This window comes from Pinus tabuliformis, chromosome 5_1 (assembly GCF_031772625.1).
Source record: "Pinus tabuliformis cultivar Carrire ecotype Pingquan chromosome 5_1, CPIR1, whole genome shotgun sequence".
Taxonomy (NCBI): Eukaryota; Viridiplantae; Streptophyta; class Pinopsida; order Pinales; family Pinaceae; genus Pinus; species Pinus tabuliformis.
Window position 1 is genome coordinate 881,317,638 of NC_142305.1, and position 20,348 is coordinate 881,337,985.

The 20,348-nt window shown below is 39.1% G+C and overlaps 1 protein-coding gene across 5 annotated transcripts in view; it reads right to left on the bottom strand.

Moving 5' to 3' along the window:
- LOC149167636 (uncharacterized) overlaps positions 1-20,348 on the bottom strand; it is a 246,829-nt gene that overhangs the window by 167,430 nt on the left and 59,051 nt on the right. For all 5 annotated transcript variants that reach the window (XM_089433059.1, XM_089433060.1, XM_089433063.1 and 2 more), the window contains exons 11-12: positions 13,642-13,761; positions 13,226-13,471 (exon numbers count right to left, since the gene is read on the bottom strand). In XM_089433059.1, coding sequence (XP_089289185.1) covers positions 13,226-13,471; positions 13,642-13,761 — 366 coding nt within the window. The remainder of the gene's footprint in view (positions 1-13,225; positions 13,472-13,641; positions 13,762-20,348) is intronic.

Consider the following 20,348-nt stretch of genomic DNA (forward strand, 5'->3'; position numbering starts at 1 on the left):
GATGAGTGGCTGAAGGTAAATACAAAGATGTGGGATGCCTTTCCTGATGATATGGGTTTGGACAAGAATGTTGAGTTGGCATTGGCCAATTAGGAATTAACGAGCCAATGCTTGAGCGTGTCACTTTCGATGATGGTGATACTCTTGAGGGGTCATCCTCCACACCAACAAATGAAGATATTTCATTGGACACAGGGCAGGAAGATGCAACAGAGGAGAGAAGTGGTGACCATAATAGTGATGATGATTTTGATGACGATGATTGCTGAGCTACCTACTACCTTGTAGTTGTTTTGTATTTGCTATTTCTATTTGCCATTGGCAATGCTAATCAGGAGTCCTCAGGACTCATTACCTACTACCTATGTAATGCATTTTGATTTTGATGACAATGAGAAAATTGTAGTTTCTTATCTTTCTCCTATTAGATCATTGGTGAATTTGTCACAATTGTATTTGTATGTATAATGTTACAATGTACAACTTACAAATTTACAATTTAGAATCTAGATCTATGTCTAAATTTGTATCATAAATGAGAATGTGTAATATGAAATCATTGAAATATCTATTTAGTATATATATATATATATAATGTGTCCTATGCGTCCTATTCCGGGGGGTCTATGTGCCACGTGTCAGGCACTCGAATTTGCATGTCCCGATCAGCTGAAAATACAAGGTGGGGTTCACCAACTCGGAATCTAAAGCATGTAGCTTCTTCCAATTGGTGATCATAGGAGTAGCCATAGACTTGCAACCCTCCATATAGAACCTCCTCAATATGTCTCTTGCATATCTTCCCTAGCGCATGAAGATATGCCCATCCTCCTACCAAACCTCCAACCACAAAAAGTACTGCATCAATCCCAAATCAATCACGTCAAACTCTAAAGCAAGGTCCTTCTTGCAGTGTTGGATGAGCCTATCCTCTCCTGTAATAACCAAGTCATCCACATGCAGAACCAAAATGAGTAGATTGCCACCAACCATGATAAAGTATATGTTTGGTTCAGCATCACTCTTTTGGGAACCTATCTGCTGCAAGTAGGCATCTATCCTCTCGTACCATTGCCCTTGGTGACTACTTCACTACATATAAGGCTTTCTTAAGCCTACACACATGAGACTCCCTCCCATGCACCTCAAAGCCCTATGGCTGCTCAATGTACACCTCCTCCTTTATAACTGCATTGAGAAAGACAGTCTTCACATCCATCTGGTGAACCCTCCAACCCATCTCAGCAGCTATAGATTTCACAGCTTTAATGAAAGTATAATGAGCAACTAGTGCGAAGGTCTCCTCATAGATCAACTCCCTCTACCTATGAGAACCCCTGCGCAACAAAACAAGCTTTGAACCTCTCCACGCTGCCATCCACAGCATGTTTGATCTTGTAAAGCCACCTGGAAGTCACCACTGACTTCCCCTCAAGTATCGACACGACATCCCACACATCATTCTTCATGATGGAGGTGTTGTAACATTTTCTGACCCCCTTGAAACGTTGTAAAAATTTTCAAAATCTGCTAATTGGTTTCCTGGCTAAACTTTGAGGTATGTACTATGTACAAGTTTCTGTAGCAAAATGGTCTTTATATAAGTCGTTCGCTTATTTTTAATGATAAGCTTTTAATTTTAAATAAATCTAATTTTATGAAAATATTATTACTCTTATAAACTTATTTGTTTATTTACAATATAAAAAAAATGCTCAAAAATATTGGACCTCTGGCCCAATCTCTAATATCCAATCTTGCAACATATTGCTACGAAGGACCAAAGTTCACCAATTACCAAGTTACAAACCAAGGCGGTGCTTAATACACAAGGCACAAGTCGAGGGAGGAACCCACAAGGAGCATTGTCTTTGCACAACACGTTGAAAATCCTTGTGGGCAATGGGCTTTATAAAATATATATAACATTGCTGCTAGACCGATGGGGGATTATTCCCATTCATTAAAAAAATAGCACACAGATATGAGCCAAATGTAATCTACCAGGACTATGAAAGCAAATCAATGAGAAAATTTAACATGCCTATCGATTCAGATTGAAAGTTAAGCACCCAGATGTCAAATAAACTATAAAATGATCAAGTTAGAGTACCAATTTTGTGTGTTAAATATCCAGTAATGAGTGCAAATGTTAAGTGTGACAATCTGTTAAATTATGGTATGTTCTATGCTTGGAGCAGTTTACTTATTTTTCTTCTTATTACCCACAGATTAGCAATCACATATACATTAAGTAAAGTGCAGATAGAACATTAAATGATCAACAGAAAACAAGCCAAGAAAAGAGACACAAGATGTGGCGGCTAGCCAGGGACAAACCCCAATGCGGGGAAACCCTTTGATCAAATTTTCTTTTATCTTCAATAGTTCAGCAGAGAGAAATAGTACAAAATCTGAATTCTGTAATTTTATATCAGCAGCAACAAACCCTAGATCAGCAAAGTCAAACTTGGTCAAACTAGCTGAAATTGACCTCTAAAATGCTTGGTCAATTTCTGGTCAACTTGTCCTCGAACAGCCTGAAGAAACAGCCCTTGAACAGCCCCAAAAGTATGGTCAATTTGCATATTTCTGAAGTCAACTTGCAGCCCTAAACTAGGGCAGTCAACACTGGTCAAACCAAAGGTCAGATCACCTTGGTTTTCGTGCCAAAAATTGCAGCCTGCCTAAGAGAGGCAACCACAACCAATCCGCACTTTTGGATGGTCAACGCTTGGTCAACGCTGGTCAAAAAGATGACCTGCTACCCTAGCATCCTTCTTTCTGCATCTTCCTTGCCCTAGGACGTCTTCCTTTCAGCCACACGTGAGAGAGAGAGAGAGAGAGGCTCCTTTTATGCATAGGAGAGAGAGAGAGAGAAGTTGAGTGAATGAATTGTCCAAATGAGAAGGAGGCTCCTTGTATTTATATGCAAACATTGAGGGTGAATAGACGTGACTGTTGGGCTTATGAGCCTACATAAGTTTGCTGGCCGACCTTGACAATTTATCCATAATCAAAATAAATTCATATCTCCATAAATATTTATCGGAATCAGATGATCTTTAGATCAATCCTACACCTCTCGACGAGAGGAATCTAGGAAAAATATCAGAAGCCATAAATAAGGTGATCCACGTGGAGTTTGGCCCTAGTTGCCAATTTTAACACCATCGAATTCTCAAACCTTGCCATACAAATGTCAAATGAATGCCAAGCGAGACTGGCACTTGAAAGCAGCAAATACATTGCAAAGCAATCTGGAACGAAACTCTCACTTAGTTGGAAAATTTCAGAAGTTTGGTAATTCTGAACAGAGGCGGTTGATGACGGAATCACTTTTTATTGATATCCCTGTACAGTTCAGACAGGACATAAAAAAATGCCAGCAATTTCTAACGGTTGGTATTGATGCAAAAAGATCAACAGCTTCAGTTGAATTGCGCAACCTTTTTGTTTTTCAAATTTTAACAGATGAAGGGTGTCCGCAATTTGTGGTTTTGTGAAACCACTTTGGGCACGTGGCAGCAAAATAAGAAGTGTGCACCCCCCAAGCAAGAAACCAATTACCATCTAGAGACCCCCCTGCAATCCACTACTGGTTTTAGCTACAGCGCAGAGTTTAGTCTACCAAACAAATTGGCGGGTGGCAGTAAGTTTACTACATGGCCATTTCATTTTTGTTTCTACAACAGCTGTGTGTTGATTTGTCAAAAGTAGGGTTGGCAAAGATGACCTCCAGAAAATGCAAATACCATCATTGAGAACCAAACTCCAATACATGAATTTTATGATAGTCATCTTGTATTCTACAGTGCATTAGTCCCTCATAACATTTCTTCCCACATATTGAAAACCATTTCAGCAAAGGAAGTTGTCCAATTGCAAGCAATAGAAAGTAGACAAAACAGAGTAGTTCACGTGCCCGAAGGAAAAATAATTTTGGGTACTGTCCTCAGTTAGAGTATATGTACCAGATTTTTGATAAGTTTGGGACATAAGAAACCGGATTCGCTGAAAAGACGCCACATGTCTGAATCCCGTGAATTGGACACGATTCGTCGGGGATTTGAATCCCAGAAGGGGACAAGTCATGTCCTAACGGGACATGTACAAATCCCATACGTGTCCCGTTAAGACACAACGTGTCCCAATTTTGAGATTCGAATCCCCAAAAAATGAAACCCAGGGGCATAAAAAAGGCGTTGTTCTTTAAGTGTTTTACCATTTCTCTCTTTTAGTTTTGCATACATGGAGCTGTGGGCAAGGAGCTAAGGGTTTGGAGCATTTGGCAAGGAGATTCAACAACTAGGTAAGTGCATTTCATCTCTATTTTTTTGCATTTCTATTACAGCAGTTTGTATATGATTTTTTTTTTACAGATTTGTGCATGTTTTGTTTATTTTTTTACAATATTCATGGCTCAATCAAGAGCAGTAGTTAGGGGGCAAAGGAAGGGGAAGAATGTCTCCATTGGAGATGCCCCTCCTCCCCCAATATCATCAGAGTCTGCTGCAAGTAATGTTGAGGGAAGAGGAAGACCTAAAGATAACATTGAGAAATATCCCTTGGGAAAATATGTCACAAGAGAGGATGGGACAAGCACCAAGGGGAAGGGAGGAGGCAATGTGCAATGGAGATGCAACTTTTGCCACATTTCTTTCAAAAGCACATATTACCATGTGAAAGGCCATTTGTTGGCTTTACTAGGTTGTGGAATTGGAGCTTGTAAAGCTGTTTCTTTACAAAAGAGGAAAGAAATGGAAAAGGACTTCACTGTTGGTATGGAAAATGTGGCTGCAAAATCAAGAAAAACCAAGAATGAAGACCCCCTTCCATTTTTGAGGAAAGGCACCCCCAAATTTCCATTTGAGAGTTCTATTGGGGGACAAGAAGCAAAAAGAAGAGCAATTACACTTGGTTCAATGGACAGGATTTTTCAAAAAGAGAAGCGGGAAGAGCTTGATCTCACCATTGCCTTCTTTTTCTATCAAAACTTCATATCATTTAATGTTGCATGCTCACCTCTATTTATTGAGATGTGTCAAGCTCTAACTCATGGGTCTCCATCATGGTATGTGCCTCCTGGTTCAGAGAAGCTTAGAACCACATTGTTGACGAAGGCAAAAAAAGAGGTGCAAAAAATGCTTGAGCCTATTGTAGCATCATGGCCAACATCTGGGGTTAGCATTATTTCTGATGGATGGACAGATCCAGCACGACACCCAATCATCAACTTCATGGTGTCTTCCTTGAATGGTCCAATTTTCTTGAAAGCAGTGGATACACTTGGAGAATACAAGGATGCACAATTTATGGGTGAGTTATTTATTAAAGTTATTGAAGATGTAAGTGTTGATTCTTGTGTGCAAATCATTACAGATAATGCACCAGTTTGCAAGGCTGCTGGCATGATTGTGGAAGCTAAATATCCACAAGTGTTTTGGACACATTGCATTGTCCATTCATTGAACTTAGCACTAAAATCCGTTGTTTATGATCCGTTTTGGATTGGTAACATTATTGAGGATGCACGACATATCCGTAACTTTGTGCAAAATCATACAAATGCCCTCACTATCTACAAGGAGTACAGCAATCTATCATTGTTGAAGATTGTTGATACACGGTTTGCCTCTTCATTCATTATGTTGAAGAGGTTGAGGGAGGTCAAGACCGCTCTTGGGGCCATGGTTATTTCTGAGTTTTGGTCTTTTTGGAGAAAGACTGATCAAGTAGCCTCTAAAGGATGAAGGACATAGTGCTAGATGATGCTTGGTGGGAGAGGGTAGATCTAATTATTCAGATCATGGACCCTATCATTTCTTTGCTTTGATTTGCAGATACAGATAAACCCATCCTAGGAGAGGTTTATGAGGGATGGGATTCCATGATTGAGTTTGTGAGAAGCATTATTCTACAAAGTGAGTGCCCCGAGTATGAGACATCACTAGAGGCCTTCTGTGGTACTATACAGGATATCCTTGTCAGCAGATGAGACAAGAATTGCACACCTTTACATTGTTTGGCTCACTCATTGAACCCAAAATACTACAGCCATGAGTGGTTGAATGGTGGACCTTCCCACAGATTCCCTCCTCACATGGATGGTGAAATCTCACAGGGGAGGAAAGATGCATTCAGGCGAGTTTTCCAGGATAGAGCATCCCTTGATGAGGTGGAGGATGCCTTTGCAGAGTTTTCCACTGGCACTGGTCGATTTGCAGGATATGATGTGATTAGAGACAGGGGGGCTAAGAAGCCCTATTCTTGGTGGGCAAATCATGGGGCGACAAGCCCTCCTATTCAACAGTTAGCCATGAGGCTCCTCTCTCAAGTGACTTCATCCTCTTGTTGCGAGAGGAATTGGAGCACATATGGGAATTTGTATAGTGTGAAGAAGAGCAGGCTTGAGCAGTCCAAGGCAGAGACAATGGTGTATGTGCATACCAACCTTCGTCTTATTTACAGGCAGAGGGAAGAGTGGTTGAGCGAAAAGACAAAGATTTGGGATGTCTTTCCTAATGATATGGGTCTGACAACAGTGTTGAGTTGGCATTGGCCAACATGTATCTCAATGATCCAGTGCTAGAGCCTGTTAGATTTGATGATGTGATATATTCGAGGGGTCATCCTCCACACTAGCAGATGCAGAGGCAACTATGGATACAGGGGAGGAGGACGATGCAGAGGAGAGCAGTGGTGACCATGATGATGAGGACATTGATGCTGATTCTGATGATGATTATGAGGATTGTTGATTCATGAGTCATGGGCTCTGGCTACCTATTGCCTTGAGGCTTGTATACCTGTAGTTGTTTTATATTTTCTATTTCTATTTGCCTTTGCGGCATTGCCATTGCACTACCTATGTAACACATTTTGATTTGATGACTTAATGAGAAAACTACAGTTGTCAGTGTCTTTATCTTACTATCTTGTAACTGTAAGTTGTCTTTCATTTATGAATCATGATTTATCATTTTTATGTGACATGATGTATTTGAATTTGGTATGTATTATGCATGCCAATTGCTATAATGTTACTATTACTAACTTACTTTGTAAATAATAAAACTAACATCTAGATGATCTACATTTGAAATCAATGAATTTGTGTCATTGATGAGAATTTGTATAAGAAATATCTAGTCTGTAATATTATATATATATATATATATATATATAATCAAATAATATATAACGAATCCTACGTGTCCTGTTCCGGGAGGTCAACGTGCTCGAATCCGACTCTCGAATCCCCGTATCCTATGAATCCCAAATCCCCGTGTCAAGTGACTTAGATTTGGGATTAGTCCTGCACTCTTCAGTGAGGATAAGGATTGCTTTATCAGTGTAATTTTAAGCACCAAAGACATTGATACAAAATGTAATGAGGACGCCTGTAAGAATGCCTGGGGAACTCTTATTTAAATACTGGAGAAGGAAAAGGGTAAAGATTTCTCAAATACAGAGATTTGAATGGATGTGAAAAGATTTGAACCATGGATATCTAGGCTTCAGTTGATCTAACGGACTTGGTAACCAAAGCTATCGGAACACGGATTCGCAGGGTTGCCTGCCTTGTTCCTACCCAAATAGCCAGAACAAAAAACTATGGACTGCTTGCTCTCAAGGCAAATGCCCACAGTGCGCAGACAGGGTTATTTGACAAACAAGTGAAGGTTGATTCTTGTGAAATATCACAAGTGTGGATATTGCAGCAGATGGGCAATACTCCTTGAGATCTCCAAGAGAACAAGAGCACACCCAAATCATACCAACTCCAGGATACAAGGAAAACATTTAAAAAAAAAGAGGCATCTCTGTTTGAGAATTCTGTGTAGAATGACGTCCAAAACTGTTGAAGACCATGTTAGGGATCTTTTTGTTTGTGCAAGTTTTGGGCTATATATTGTTTTTCTTCTGGCAATCACAGGGTTAGAGAACATATCGCATAGTCAAACTGGGAAAAAAGTGTTTTTTGGGGAGTTTACTACATGCAATCAAATGTATGGCAAGATGAAGATGCAAATTGGGAGCAACAACATATTCAAGGAAGAAATTGGTATTCACATATAGCAGACGGGGACAGAAATATCAACCATGGCAGTTTTGGCAAATTGTCTGTGGATCATTGTCCCATTGTAGATGGGAATTCATATCATCCACTCATCAATAGCTGAACTATAATAAAATTGATGACAATATGCAGAAGCTTGCATTCATTTTATGGATCGAGATGAGTTATGGTCATTAAAGATCGGGCCTACCTGTCTATGCTAAACTAGTATGTGAACAATCAAGTTGAGAACATGATTGTCAGTGAAATGGCATTGGTGCAAATGGTCTGGTGAAGTCTGGACAAGAGGATGCCTGCTACAGTTACTAATGAACAGAATAAGGAATCTTTATTTGGAGCAGTAGTAAATATCTTATTCTGGCCAATAAATCACTCTATCATGAATTTAGTGAAAAGAGACAAATGTTAACATCTGGCAACAGTTTTGCACATACTGCGAATCGACATTGTGAAGATCCACATTCACAGGACTTAGAAACAACATTCAAAGGAGAATAGAAGGTAAAGCACCAATAGAAAGAGGATTAAATTGCAAATTTCAAGGAATTTTATCAGATAACAATATATCCCAGATTTGGTGGCAGGATATTTGGAAACTATAGCATTCGAGGATTAGTTCAAGAACAGGAGACCTTGTGGACACATGTGGCAGAATTTCTCAGGCACAGAATCAACTGTCAAAGGTTCATTGCCTTGATTGTTGGACAGTTAGCAGATTTTAAGAGAACAGATTCTAGGCATATGATTATCAAGTTAAAAGGCTAATTCTAGATTCAAAGAGCATTTGACATCAACACCTCCAATATTTCAAAAAAAAATCGCAATTATTTATTTTTAGATTTAGTTTTTTTTTAATTGATTTATTTCCAGAAAGCTAGTGATAGCTTTTAATTGTAATTTCCATATATTTGATGAATTGTAATAAAAAGGGGTTGGCTTTTGAAGCCAAAACCCTGACATTTTTTGTAAAGGCTTCTACTACAGAATTTTCAATCAAAAGGTCTCTGGCTTCAGTTCTATGACAGAATTTGTTTCTGATGTACGTTCTTTCCTGTAATTCCATATCTTTATTTCCGCATGCATGTGGGGGTGTGTAGGTCTTCGGGAATGGCTGTGTTGAGTGTCAACCCCCCTGAAATCCCACCGCGAAGTTATTTTCATAAATGAGTAGATCAGAATGACAGTATCACTCGTGATCCCTCAACATCATGAGATTGCCGCTATCTAAACATTTCCTGAATGTATTTTGTTTAGTTGTTGAGAGTGTCTCTTCATGCTTTCTGATCTTATTAGCTAGTCTAAGTGTTCAGTGTGAATATCTACGCTACCTAATATCTCTACCTCTTCCATCATCAACTTTTCAAGCTATGCTATTATGCCATGGCTGGACGTTGGCACTTTGATAAGGCCTCTGCAAGAGAGGACTTTATTTGTTAACCAGGAATAGGAGATCCAAAGCAACCACCCTATACAACAACCCCTATATCTGGCCATTGTGCTTCATAGGTTGTTGTCCAGTGACAGTGAATAGCAAAAAGGCTCGTAACATTTGAGGGAGCCCCCTCTAGTTCGAGGGGCAACTCGAACCTAAAGATTGGTTGAGTCGATTTCTCGACACAATTTCGCAGCCAAGAACTGCCTTCGAGAAACAGATACAACAGGAGTCATATTACTCCACCATGGCATCCCTCCAGATCTACTGACTAGCAGCCTCCTCATAACTAGTTGGCTTTGTCTCCACAACATCCGCCACATAGCCACCCAACCACTCTGGTGGTCTACTCTCTCACTAACCACTTGGGTTTCCGCACTGCCTCCTAGGCTTCCTTTAGGGTCTCACAAAGCCATCTTGGCTTCCTCTTCCCTGTAGTAGCCTCCTTAATTGATATGGGAAAATCCTCAACTAGAGCCTCTCCTCCTAACGAGGAAGGCCCCCCTATGGTTTGTTGTGAAAATAGACACTGAGATCCTACACCCTATGATACTAGACTCTGTGAACCAATCACCCCTAAAGTAGCTGATCCTCCTGATCCTGTTGTACCACCTGAAGATCCTAATACCTATGGTGTGGCCCATTGTTAAGGAGTCCATTGCCCTACCTGATCAACCTCTCGATACCTCCTCAAGGCCCTCACCTCCGCAAGTCTCACATCCCGTCTCAAAACAACTTTCCTCTGCGTAGGAATGCATATACACTAGGCCCTGCTAGTCTTACTGAATCCCACAAAGATACCCTTCTCTACAGTGGGTTCCAGCTTTATCGTCTTCTCCTCAGGAACGTGTGAATATGTAAGGCACCCAAAGATCTTGATGTGCCCAATCTCAGTCTTCTTCCCAAAAAAAACCTCCTCAAGAGTCTTACTCCCCAAGACTCTATGTGGGCTCTTGTTCTATAAATACAGTACAGTGTTGCACACCATGGCCAGGTAAAATAAAGGTAGTCTCTGATCATGCAACATAGCTCTAGTTGCACCAATTATGGCCCTGTTCTTCCCCTCCGCCACCCCATTATGTTGAGGATTATAAGGCATTATGTACTCCCACTTGATGTTCGCACTACTACAGAGCTCCTCGATCTCCTTCGAGGTATACTCACCCCCATTGTTTGATCTCAACACCTTAATCTTCTTCCCCATTTGCTTCTCCACAAGAGCCTTAAGCTCTAAGAACCACTTGAAGACCTCATCCTTGGTCTTCAGAAAGAAAATCCAGGGCTTCCTGGGGTAGTCATCAATGAAGGTCACATAGTACTCACATCCACTCAATGATACATGAGACATAGGACCACAAACATCAGAGTGTAACAAGTCTAGGATACCTGCCACCCTATTGTCATTGCTTAGGAAAGGTGTCTTGGTGTACTTTCCCAGAGCACACACCCTACAAACATCATGATGCTCAATGTTGAAACCTGTAACTATCTCCCTCAGCATCCTGAATGCTCCATTGTGCAAGTGGGCACCCTCCCGTGCCAAATCTCGCACAACTCATTGTTGTTGGTCTATGCCATCAAGGCTCTAGTAGGTTGAAACATGAACTTGCATAGCCTCCCATTGCGGACTCCAATCACTCTAGCAGACTCGACACTATATCAATTTGGATATATGAGCACCTGTCCTCCTCGGAACAAGACTACATAACCCTTGTCCTCAATACTGGAGACTATAATCAAGTTGTTCTTCATCCTTGAAACATAATGAACATTTGTCACTTTTAGAGGAGGTAATGACTCCCTCTGAAAGGATACTATCCCCACTCCTGCTGCTCTGACCTTGGAGTTATCTCCAAGCTCAACCTCCAAGTCAATATCATCCGTTGTCAGGGTCATGAAGTGTTGTCTCACTCCAATCATATGGAAGGATGCTCCACTATCTACAAACCATACATCGAAAGATGTGATATGTGTGGCAAGACTCAACACTAAGGCAAACTTTGTGTCAAATCTAGAGGTGAACTCATCTACCTCTGCTGAAGCTGTGACTCCCTTCTTCTTGCCCTTCTTGTTGGGAGACTGAAGGGCATAGTGACCCAACTTTCCACAAGCAAAGCATTTCACTTTTCTCATGTTCTGTCTCTTTCAATGGAACTACAGTTGCATCACAAATTTATTGCTTGAGATTTAATTGACTCGCCTTTGAGGTGGAAAGAAAATCTAAACAATGGACACAATGTTATTGCAAAGCACCTTGCACTAAATTGAGTGTCCAGGATGATCTATGCCTAATACATCAAAGTTAGTCATTAATCAAAAAACATATTAAAGCATACAAACAAATGAATGAACCTAAGTTTTCCATATTGTTGAAGTCTCCAGTGCTTTGTATGGTTGTTGTAATCATGAATAAGCCAAAGGACATTGTGCTACATTTCAGCAAAAGCACCAATTTCAAAAAAGTGTGATGTAGGAGTAGCTGACTGGTGTGCTGTAGTAGAAGCCTACTGGTGCATCTGTAACCTGTGAGTGCCCACAGAAAACAGAAGAGAAATCAAGCATGAGCAGAAGAATGGTAGAGCCGATAGGTAGGGCATAAATTTAGGTGAAGAGATTTAAATTTTAGGTGAGCAGTGGCTTAGATTTAGGTTTTTTATTTATTTTTTAATCTTAGTCTGTGGGTGGGATGGAGGGATGGGTGACCATTCCCGATTGTTTTTTGCAGGGGAAGGACTGGGAATGGCTTAGTAGTCCCTGCATCCCTGATGATGTCCCCAGCCATAAATGTTCCCAGCCCATTTCTAAGTCCACAGAATGCAGGAATGCAAGGTACGAGGGGGTTTTCGGGGATGCCCCTTCCAACATAGATATTTATATATTTAAAAAAATCGCATATTTTATGTATTTTTAATCAACCAGTTCTTCAACCTGCTTTTCGGATCCAATACCAGTCTGACCCTTGGCCAGTTCTGGCTTTGATAAAAATGTTTCAGAGTCCAGACACATTGCCAACTGAGTCATCCAACCCACAACTTGTCCAACATCTTTGTCACTGGTTAACATTGTCAAGTGCACTGACTAACCTATTATTGTATTTTTAAATTTGTCTTTCATTAAAACTTCCATATAGCTTTAAACATATCCCAACGTGCAAATGTAGTAAACGCTTAAAATAGACATACACTCTATATATATCTCTTGTTGACATCCCTCTAATATGTTTGACATCCGTTGCCCACAGAGAATGTCATCTCATGAACCTGTACTTTAGCATACCAAAGCCAAGTCTCACTGTATTCCTGTGAAATGACCAAATTCTGTGCCTCCAATGCTTAAATTTTGTTGTCCAAACAATTTGTGATTTAGTGTCTAACAGATGTGTTCCTCATTTTGCAATTTGTTTGCTACCAATGACTTTCTTCGCAAAGACTGATGTCAGTTTGTTACTTGTGGCCGGTCTTGTCCATGATTCTACTATGTTAACTATATTACATCAGCATATATAAAATATAGAACAATTATCAAAACCATATCACATTCAACCTTAAATTTCAATGGACAGGCTTTCCTTGTAAATTATGTAATCAATGTTCCAATAATAAAATAATCATTCTCAACAAAAACTACGAAAGTTCATACAGGCATCTACCTACCAAAATACTAACAAAACAAAACAATTTAATAAGAAATATTGAAAATCATAAGGCAACCTGTAAGGTAATCTCCAAGCAGATAACCCTTGCAGTCGGTCGTAGCAAGATTAGGCTCCATACAGCACTTAAACCTTGAGTAACTCTATCACCACTTAGCACTTCCTTACCATCCCTGTCAAGTCTACCAGCATAGCACAAATCCTCCAATATTTTTATAGCTGCGTGTGGAAGAAATGGGACCTCACAAAGCAATCTACTCAAGGATTTATCAGATGCTGGAAGAGAATCACGCAACGTTTGTGCCTTCAAAAAAAGTTTGAGTTATATATTGCCCAAGAGAAATGGAACTGGATAGGTATGAAACATCTAGAGAGAAAGTCAAAGACACTAAAGAAATATGAACTGTCCATGACATAGCTGTTCCAATACAACTGCAACGGTGTGCTATAAACAACTAAAAAGGAAGCACACACCACAGTAAGAAGAAATCTTTCATAAGTTGAAGTAGCCTCTGAAGATGAACTAATGTCCTTCTCTTGAGATACCATCTCTCCAAAGAGTTGGTAAAGTACATGCAACGTCAACTCATGTCCCTGCAAATTTCCAATAACGTGTCATGAGTTAACCATAAACAAAATTAAGTAGTAAAAGCAGGATCTCAATTAGAAATCCTTACTGTAAACAACCTTAACAACATTCTATGAACATAACCACTAACCATACTGGAACGATATCGCACCAATACACCTCCCTCTATTTGGAAAATTTAATTCATTTCATGATAGAAATATCCTAAAATAGAAATTACAAGTCAGATTATATTTCTTATAATTAGAGACAGGAGCTCCATAACATAAGTTAAACTCAAACATTGGACCAACAAAAATATTTTACTTGACAAAATCAGTAAAACTTATTAATAACGTATAAGAGTATGCATAAAAATGAAACAAAATGCAATCAATACACATGCATGTGTAATATAAATCAAACCCGAATGTGGGTACTAAAGGGAAAGGATATCTGGATATGTAATAAACAAAATATGCTGATATTAGCCACAAGAGGTTAACCGGGCTGGTGAAAGCAAGGTATTGCCCAAGCCCCTACCAGGGTTCAAATTTCATAAAAGTGGCCAGCTCACCTTCACAAGGATGGCCAAGTTCAAATAGTGCAGCAAACGTGTCAGAATAAAAAAAATAATGAAACAAAACAAAACTAAAATCATATTAATGTCGACTAGTGACCAAAATAAGTTCAATGGGATTGTGAAGAACAATAGTTGACAACAACCAGTGAACCCAATAAGATAAAATTGGGTGAACCCAAAATGATAAACCCTTGATAGTGAATCAGATAATTCATAATAGAAGAAATAAAGCACTCTAACAGCAATGCTGCTACATAGAACTAATTATAGATGTCCAGGATGCACAAAACTGTAGTAAAATGCAAAAGAGGAGCCGTCATCATCCAACACCGCAACTGTGCTAATGTTGAACTTGATGGTGTCCTTCAAAGAGTGACAAAGGCTAAAAGGATTCGATTGGGATATTATGCAGGAAAGAATTTGGAAATCCTTTGTTGGATCTCCCCTGACATCCACAACCAAGAAGTTGGGAACCCCTCATTAAAGTGCCTCTACCATAAGAAAATAGGATGCAAACATTTACACAAATAAGATGAAGATGAGAATTATTGAAGATACAAAAATAAATCTCTCATATAGGTGACATATTTATAAAACCACTAGTTAGGTGGTTTAATCACATAAACTTTGACCTCAACGTTTTAACATTGCATTGGTAACATGTCACTAATGTTGAAGAAAGTGTAACTAGGTTCAGTCTTCATAAATATGAAATGTACTTTTGATTCTTGTATTTTGTGAAAGAAAGAAAAATGATTATTATTGTTATTGAGCTTGGGTTTCTTAACCAAGAAATTTGTTTTATATGTCAAGCACTAATTGAAAGTGCTTCTAGGATTTTCCTAGGTCAAGAAGTCAAACAGGGAGATTGTCATAATATGAAGACCCCATCAGGCATCTTGTAAATTCAAAAAAGAATTATTTTTGTATTTTACCGAGCCTTCCAAGACCAAGTCGGCTTTCCAGCCTGTCAAGTCAGCCTAGAAGCTAGAATTCGTACCCCTGGAAGACCTATATATAGAAGACAGTTTGACCTCATTTGGACACACTCATTCCTCTCTCTCTCATGTGAAGGAAGAAGCAGAAAAGGGCTAGCGAAGAAGGCAGAAGAAAATGAAGAAGTGTTTTGGGTTCCTCTCTCTCTCTCTCTTTCCCTCCACACGTGCGAAGAAGAGGGCTGAAATTTTGCAACTTTTCGCTAGGGTTTTTGTTGTCGGGCTAGGGTTTAATTGTGGAAGTTTGATCTGGTGAAAAAGAGTTGAAGGAAGGGCCAACAAAGTCCCCTTCTAGATCCATAAGTCAAATTAGGTAAAGAGAGGTAGTTGGAGGCTAAGAAGAAGTAGTTCTAGCTCTTACGTGTGAAGTAGTTGCTGCTGCTGGGGGGCCAAAGTTGCAATTCTGTAGTTAGGGCCGAAAAGTTGTGGCTATAGGACGAAGTAGTGTTGTCAGAAGAGATTTTGTTGGGTTTGGAAAGCAGTGAAGCAAGCACATTCTTGAGAAGTTGATCTTGGTCTTGGAAGGGCTTTAGTGTTGGTCAAGGGTCTTGGTATTTGTCAATAAACAATCTATAAGAAGAGATTGAAGGGATATCTTCTCAAGAGGATAGGTTTTTCCCTGGCTTGGAACCTACATCTTTTGTACTTGTATCTTGTTGATCTTCTTGTTTTGGTAGTTGTTTGATTATTGAAGAACACACTATAATAATAAGAATAGGAAGATAATCATAATAAGTAAAAAGACATCACAAGCAATTATCATAGTTAGAAGAATCATTAATGTCATCTTGCCTTAAATTCTTCAACATGGTATCGGAGCTATGGTTCTCACAAGGCATGAAGAAGGTCAACTCTGCTATGAAGAAGTTTGAAAAGAAGTGTTCATCATTAGCAAGTCTCATCAAGCAAAGTTTCAAAGTAGTATGGAATTGTCTCTTCTCTTCCAAAGATCTCAAATATTCAAAGAATGAAGGATTGTTCTCAGCACTCACTGGAACATTTCAAGATGAAAATATATGGGTGCTAGATATTGGAGCTTCAAGACACATGACTGGATATCACAAGCAACTCAAAACCCTATCCAAAGGAAAGTCATCATACTTTGTGGAGTTTGGTGACAACAAGAGCTATCCAGTAAAAGGCATTGGATCTACATGAATTGAGCTGGAAGGAGTAGGTAACATTCATCTCAACATCATTCTATATGTTCCAGGTTTGTGCAAAAATCTTATTTTAATTTCATCATTAGAAGAAAAAGGAGATAAAGTTGCTTTTATAGATCATAAAGTAGTGGTTTGGGCTAAAGATTCTAGCATTGAAAAAGAAAGAACCATTGGAGTTCAAAAAGGAAGACTCTACAGACTCTCATCTCCTCTAAATCAAGCACTTTTCCACATTGAAATAAACGTGTGAACTTTGGCATAGACGATTGGGCCATCTTCATTACAAGATCTTGCCAACTCTAAACTGCATTGTAAATGGGATACCAAATCTCAAAGAAGACCATGAAAGAGTCTACAAAGGTTGTGCTCTAGGAAAGAATGCAAAGAAACCATTTGCAAATAATACATCTAGAGCTCAAGAGATTCTAGATCTCATCCACTCTGATGTATGTGGTCCCATGTCTAAATCACTTGGAGGTCATCTATATTATGTTACTTTCATTGATGATCATTCAAGGAAAACTTGGGTTTATTTACTTAAATCCAAGGACGAAGTATTCATAAAATTTCAAGAATTCAAGGCAGAGGTAGAAATCTTACATAAAGAAAGATAAAGATTCTAAGGTCAGATAATGGAGGCAAGTATACGTCCAAAGAACTCATTGCTTTCTCTAAGGAGGATGGGATTAAGAGGGACCTTATAGTTCCATACAATCCCAAGCAGAATGGAGTAGTTGAACAAAAGAATAGAGCTATAGAAGAAAGTATCAAGGCTATGCTCCATGATCAAGATCTACCAAAATTCCTATGGGGAGAAGCAACAAAGACTACAGTATACACACAAAATAGAAGTTCTCACAGGTCAATTGGTAATATAACTTCAGAAGTCATCACTAGTAAGAAACCAAATATTGATCATCTTCGGATATTTGGGTTTCCTGGATATATTCACATTCCCAAGCACAAAAGAAAGAAGCTAGATCCCGCAAGCAAGAAAGGAATATTTGTTGGATATAGCAACTCTTCCAAGGCTTACAAGATCTACATAAAGGAGGGACATCAAAAAGAAGTAAACAGAGATGTAATTTTTTATGAGAGCACTGCCTTCAAGAAATCCAAAGATCTCCCATTCGATTCTACTGAGGAGGATCTTCCTATGTTTGAGGAAGAATTTAATAAGGAAGAAGTCTCTCATCATGAAGAAGAAGAAGGTCCCAGTGAACAAATCCCTCTCCCTGAAAGAAGAAAGAGACCTAACTGGTTAACTTCGACACTTCAAGAAGTAGAAGGTCACACATCAAGAGGAAGATTCAGGGAGAGCAAGAAACTGAAGAGATACTCAAGATATGCAACATAAATGTCGAAACTCATTGAAGATGAACCTTCCACTTTCGAAGAAGCACCCAAACACCAAGAATGGAAGAATGCAATGAATCAGAAATATCAGAGTCCGGGAAATTGCCCAAGACCGAAAAACAAATCAGTGGTAACCTCTAAGTGGTTGTATAAGATCAAGCATGCTGCAAAAGGAAGCATAGATAAATTCAAGGCTAGATTCATGGCTCAAGGCTTCTCTCAGGCAGAAGGCATTGACTATGAAGACACCTTTGCTCCCACAACAAGGTATACCACAACCCGATCTCTAATATCTCTGGCAACATCAATGGGATGGAAGGTACATCAAATGGATGTCAAAACAGCGTTCTTGAATGGTACCATAGATGAAGAAATCTACATAGAGAAACCATTGGGATTCGAAGTAAAGGATAGAGAAACTCATGTTTGCAAATTAAAGAAGGCACTTTATGGCCTCAAGCAAGCTCCTAGGGCATGGTATGCTAGAATGGATGCATACTTGCAAAGGTTGGGTTTCAATAAAAGCACGGCAGATCCCAATCTCTACATCAGAGTAGAGAATGATGAACTTGTCATCATTCTTCTATATGTAGATGATCTTCTATTAACTGGTAATGAAGAAAGAATTCAAGAGTGTGAGAAAATGTTGGCAGCCGAATTCGATATGAAGGTTCTAGGACTTATGCATTATATCTGGGACTCGAAGTTTGGCTACCAAAAATTCTAAAGTACATCAATGATTAATTATTCCAACATCAACCATCTAGAATCTAGAATCTAGATTCCTCTTCTCTATCTAGCCTTTTGCGTTTACTTCAATTCTCTAGGGATATTAGTCAACATTGCCCAATTTTGATCAAGCGGCCTAATCCAAGCCTTATATTATTGTAGAGAAAGCTTAACATGCTTGATCAATGATTTTGACTTAAGTGAAGGGTACATTTTTGCTAACTCCATGACAAAGAAGTTCAACAATCAATAACACCAACACTAGGGTACATATAGGGCTCGATGATCTTGATTAAATGGCAATCACATGCCCTCATACATGATATAATCTAATGAAATGCCACAATCCCATTGACCTTGAAAACTGTTAAGTTTGCTAAATTTTAAATGGGATATGAAATTCTATTTTCTCCATATGAAGTTTGATGAGGTTGGAACCACTCTCAAACATCCCGAGTCATTTCACGGTAGTGTTAAAAATTTAAGTAAAAGGATGAAAATGAAAGATAAAGGAGAATGTCACTCTTACTTTAAGAATTTAACATTACCATTAGGGACCATCTAGGAAGCGTCTAGGTAACATTAATGGGCACCTTGGGAGTATTCAGAAAGCATAGTTGCTCACATAATAGTTCGAAATTTCAAAAGAAAAACAAAAAAAGCCTTGCGAAACCATGTGAACCGTCCACCTTCTCTCAGAACCTTAATTTTGGTGAAAATCTCAATTGTGATTTTATTCGTTGTTTACTGTAGCAAATAAACTGTATTTAATAATAATTAGTGAGAAAAACAATTTCTAGTTGCTACAATAGATTAAAAATTTCACAATCCCAAAGCTTCTCAAAGTTAGGAAGCTTCTCTCAAACCAAATATCTTTTCCAATTCCTTCCCATAAAGTTGGGAATTCATTCAATGACATGTCCAGATACATTATCATCCAATCCACAAATCGGCGAGTAGTTCCAATCCAAACAATGAATAGACTCTCATGGTGGGTCATACATTCTTCAAGCTCAATGCCACAGTCTTACGCCAGTAGCTTTTTAAGGAACTAGTGAGATGACACCTTAAATTAAAGTAAAAGCAAGTTTCCACCCAAACTATCAAACAATTCATCACATCTCTTCCCACTCTGAGCCAATATTAAGGAGGCTCACCATCACTCTTCAAAGGTCTACAATTGATCTGTAGACTTTCAAAAAGCATTTGACACAGTTTTGAGGCAAGCATTGTTTTGAAGACCCCACAACATTGGCATATCTAAGATCCTCCTAGCAGCCATCATAAGACTATGAGTCATCTTTGGGATGCTTCAAGATGGCACATGGCCTTTTCAACTTCAGCCAGAGTACCATCAAAAATAAACAAGGGTGACTCTCTCAATGACCCTCTTCATGATCTATATTGATGACTAGAGTCCTTCATCCATGAACACATCCAAGAGGGTGACAATTGCTTTCTACATCAGGAGTTTGTTTCCCTACTCCTATTCGCCAACAAATTGGTCTTGTTGGCCTCTACTCCCAAGGTCCTACAGAGACAGCTTGATGCACTAGCCAATTTTTGTGACCTTCAACAACTGATGGTCAGAGTACCATCAAAAATAAACAAGGGTGACTCTCTCACCAACCCTCTTCATGATCTATATTGATGAGCTAGAGTCCTTCATCCATGAACACATCCAGGAGGGTGACAATTATTTTCTAAATCAGGAGTCAATTTTCCTACTATTATTCGCCAACAACTTGGTCTTGTTGGCATCTACTCCCAAGGTCCTACAGAGACAG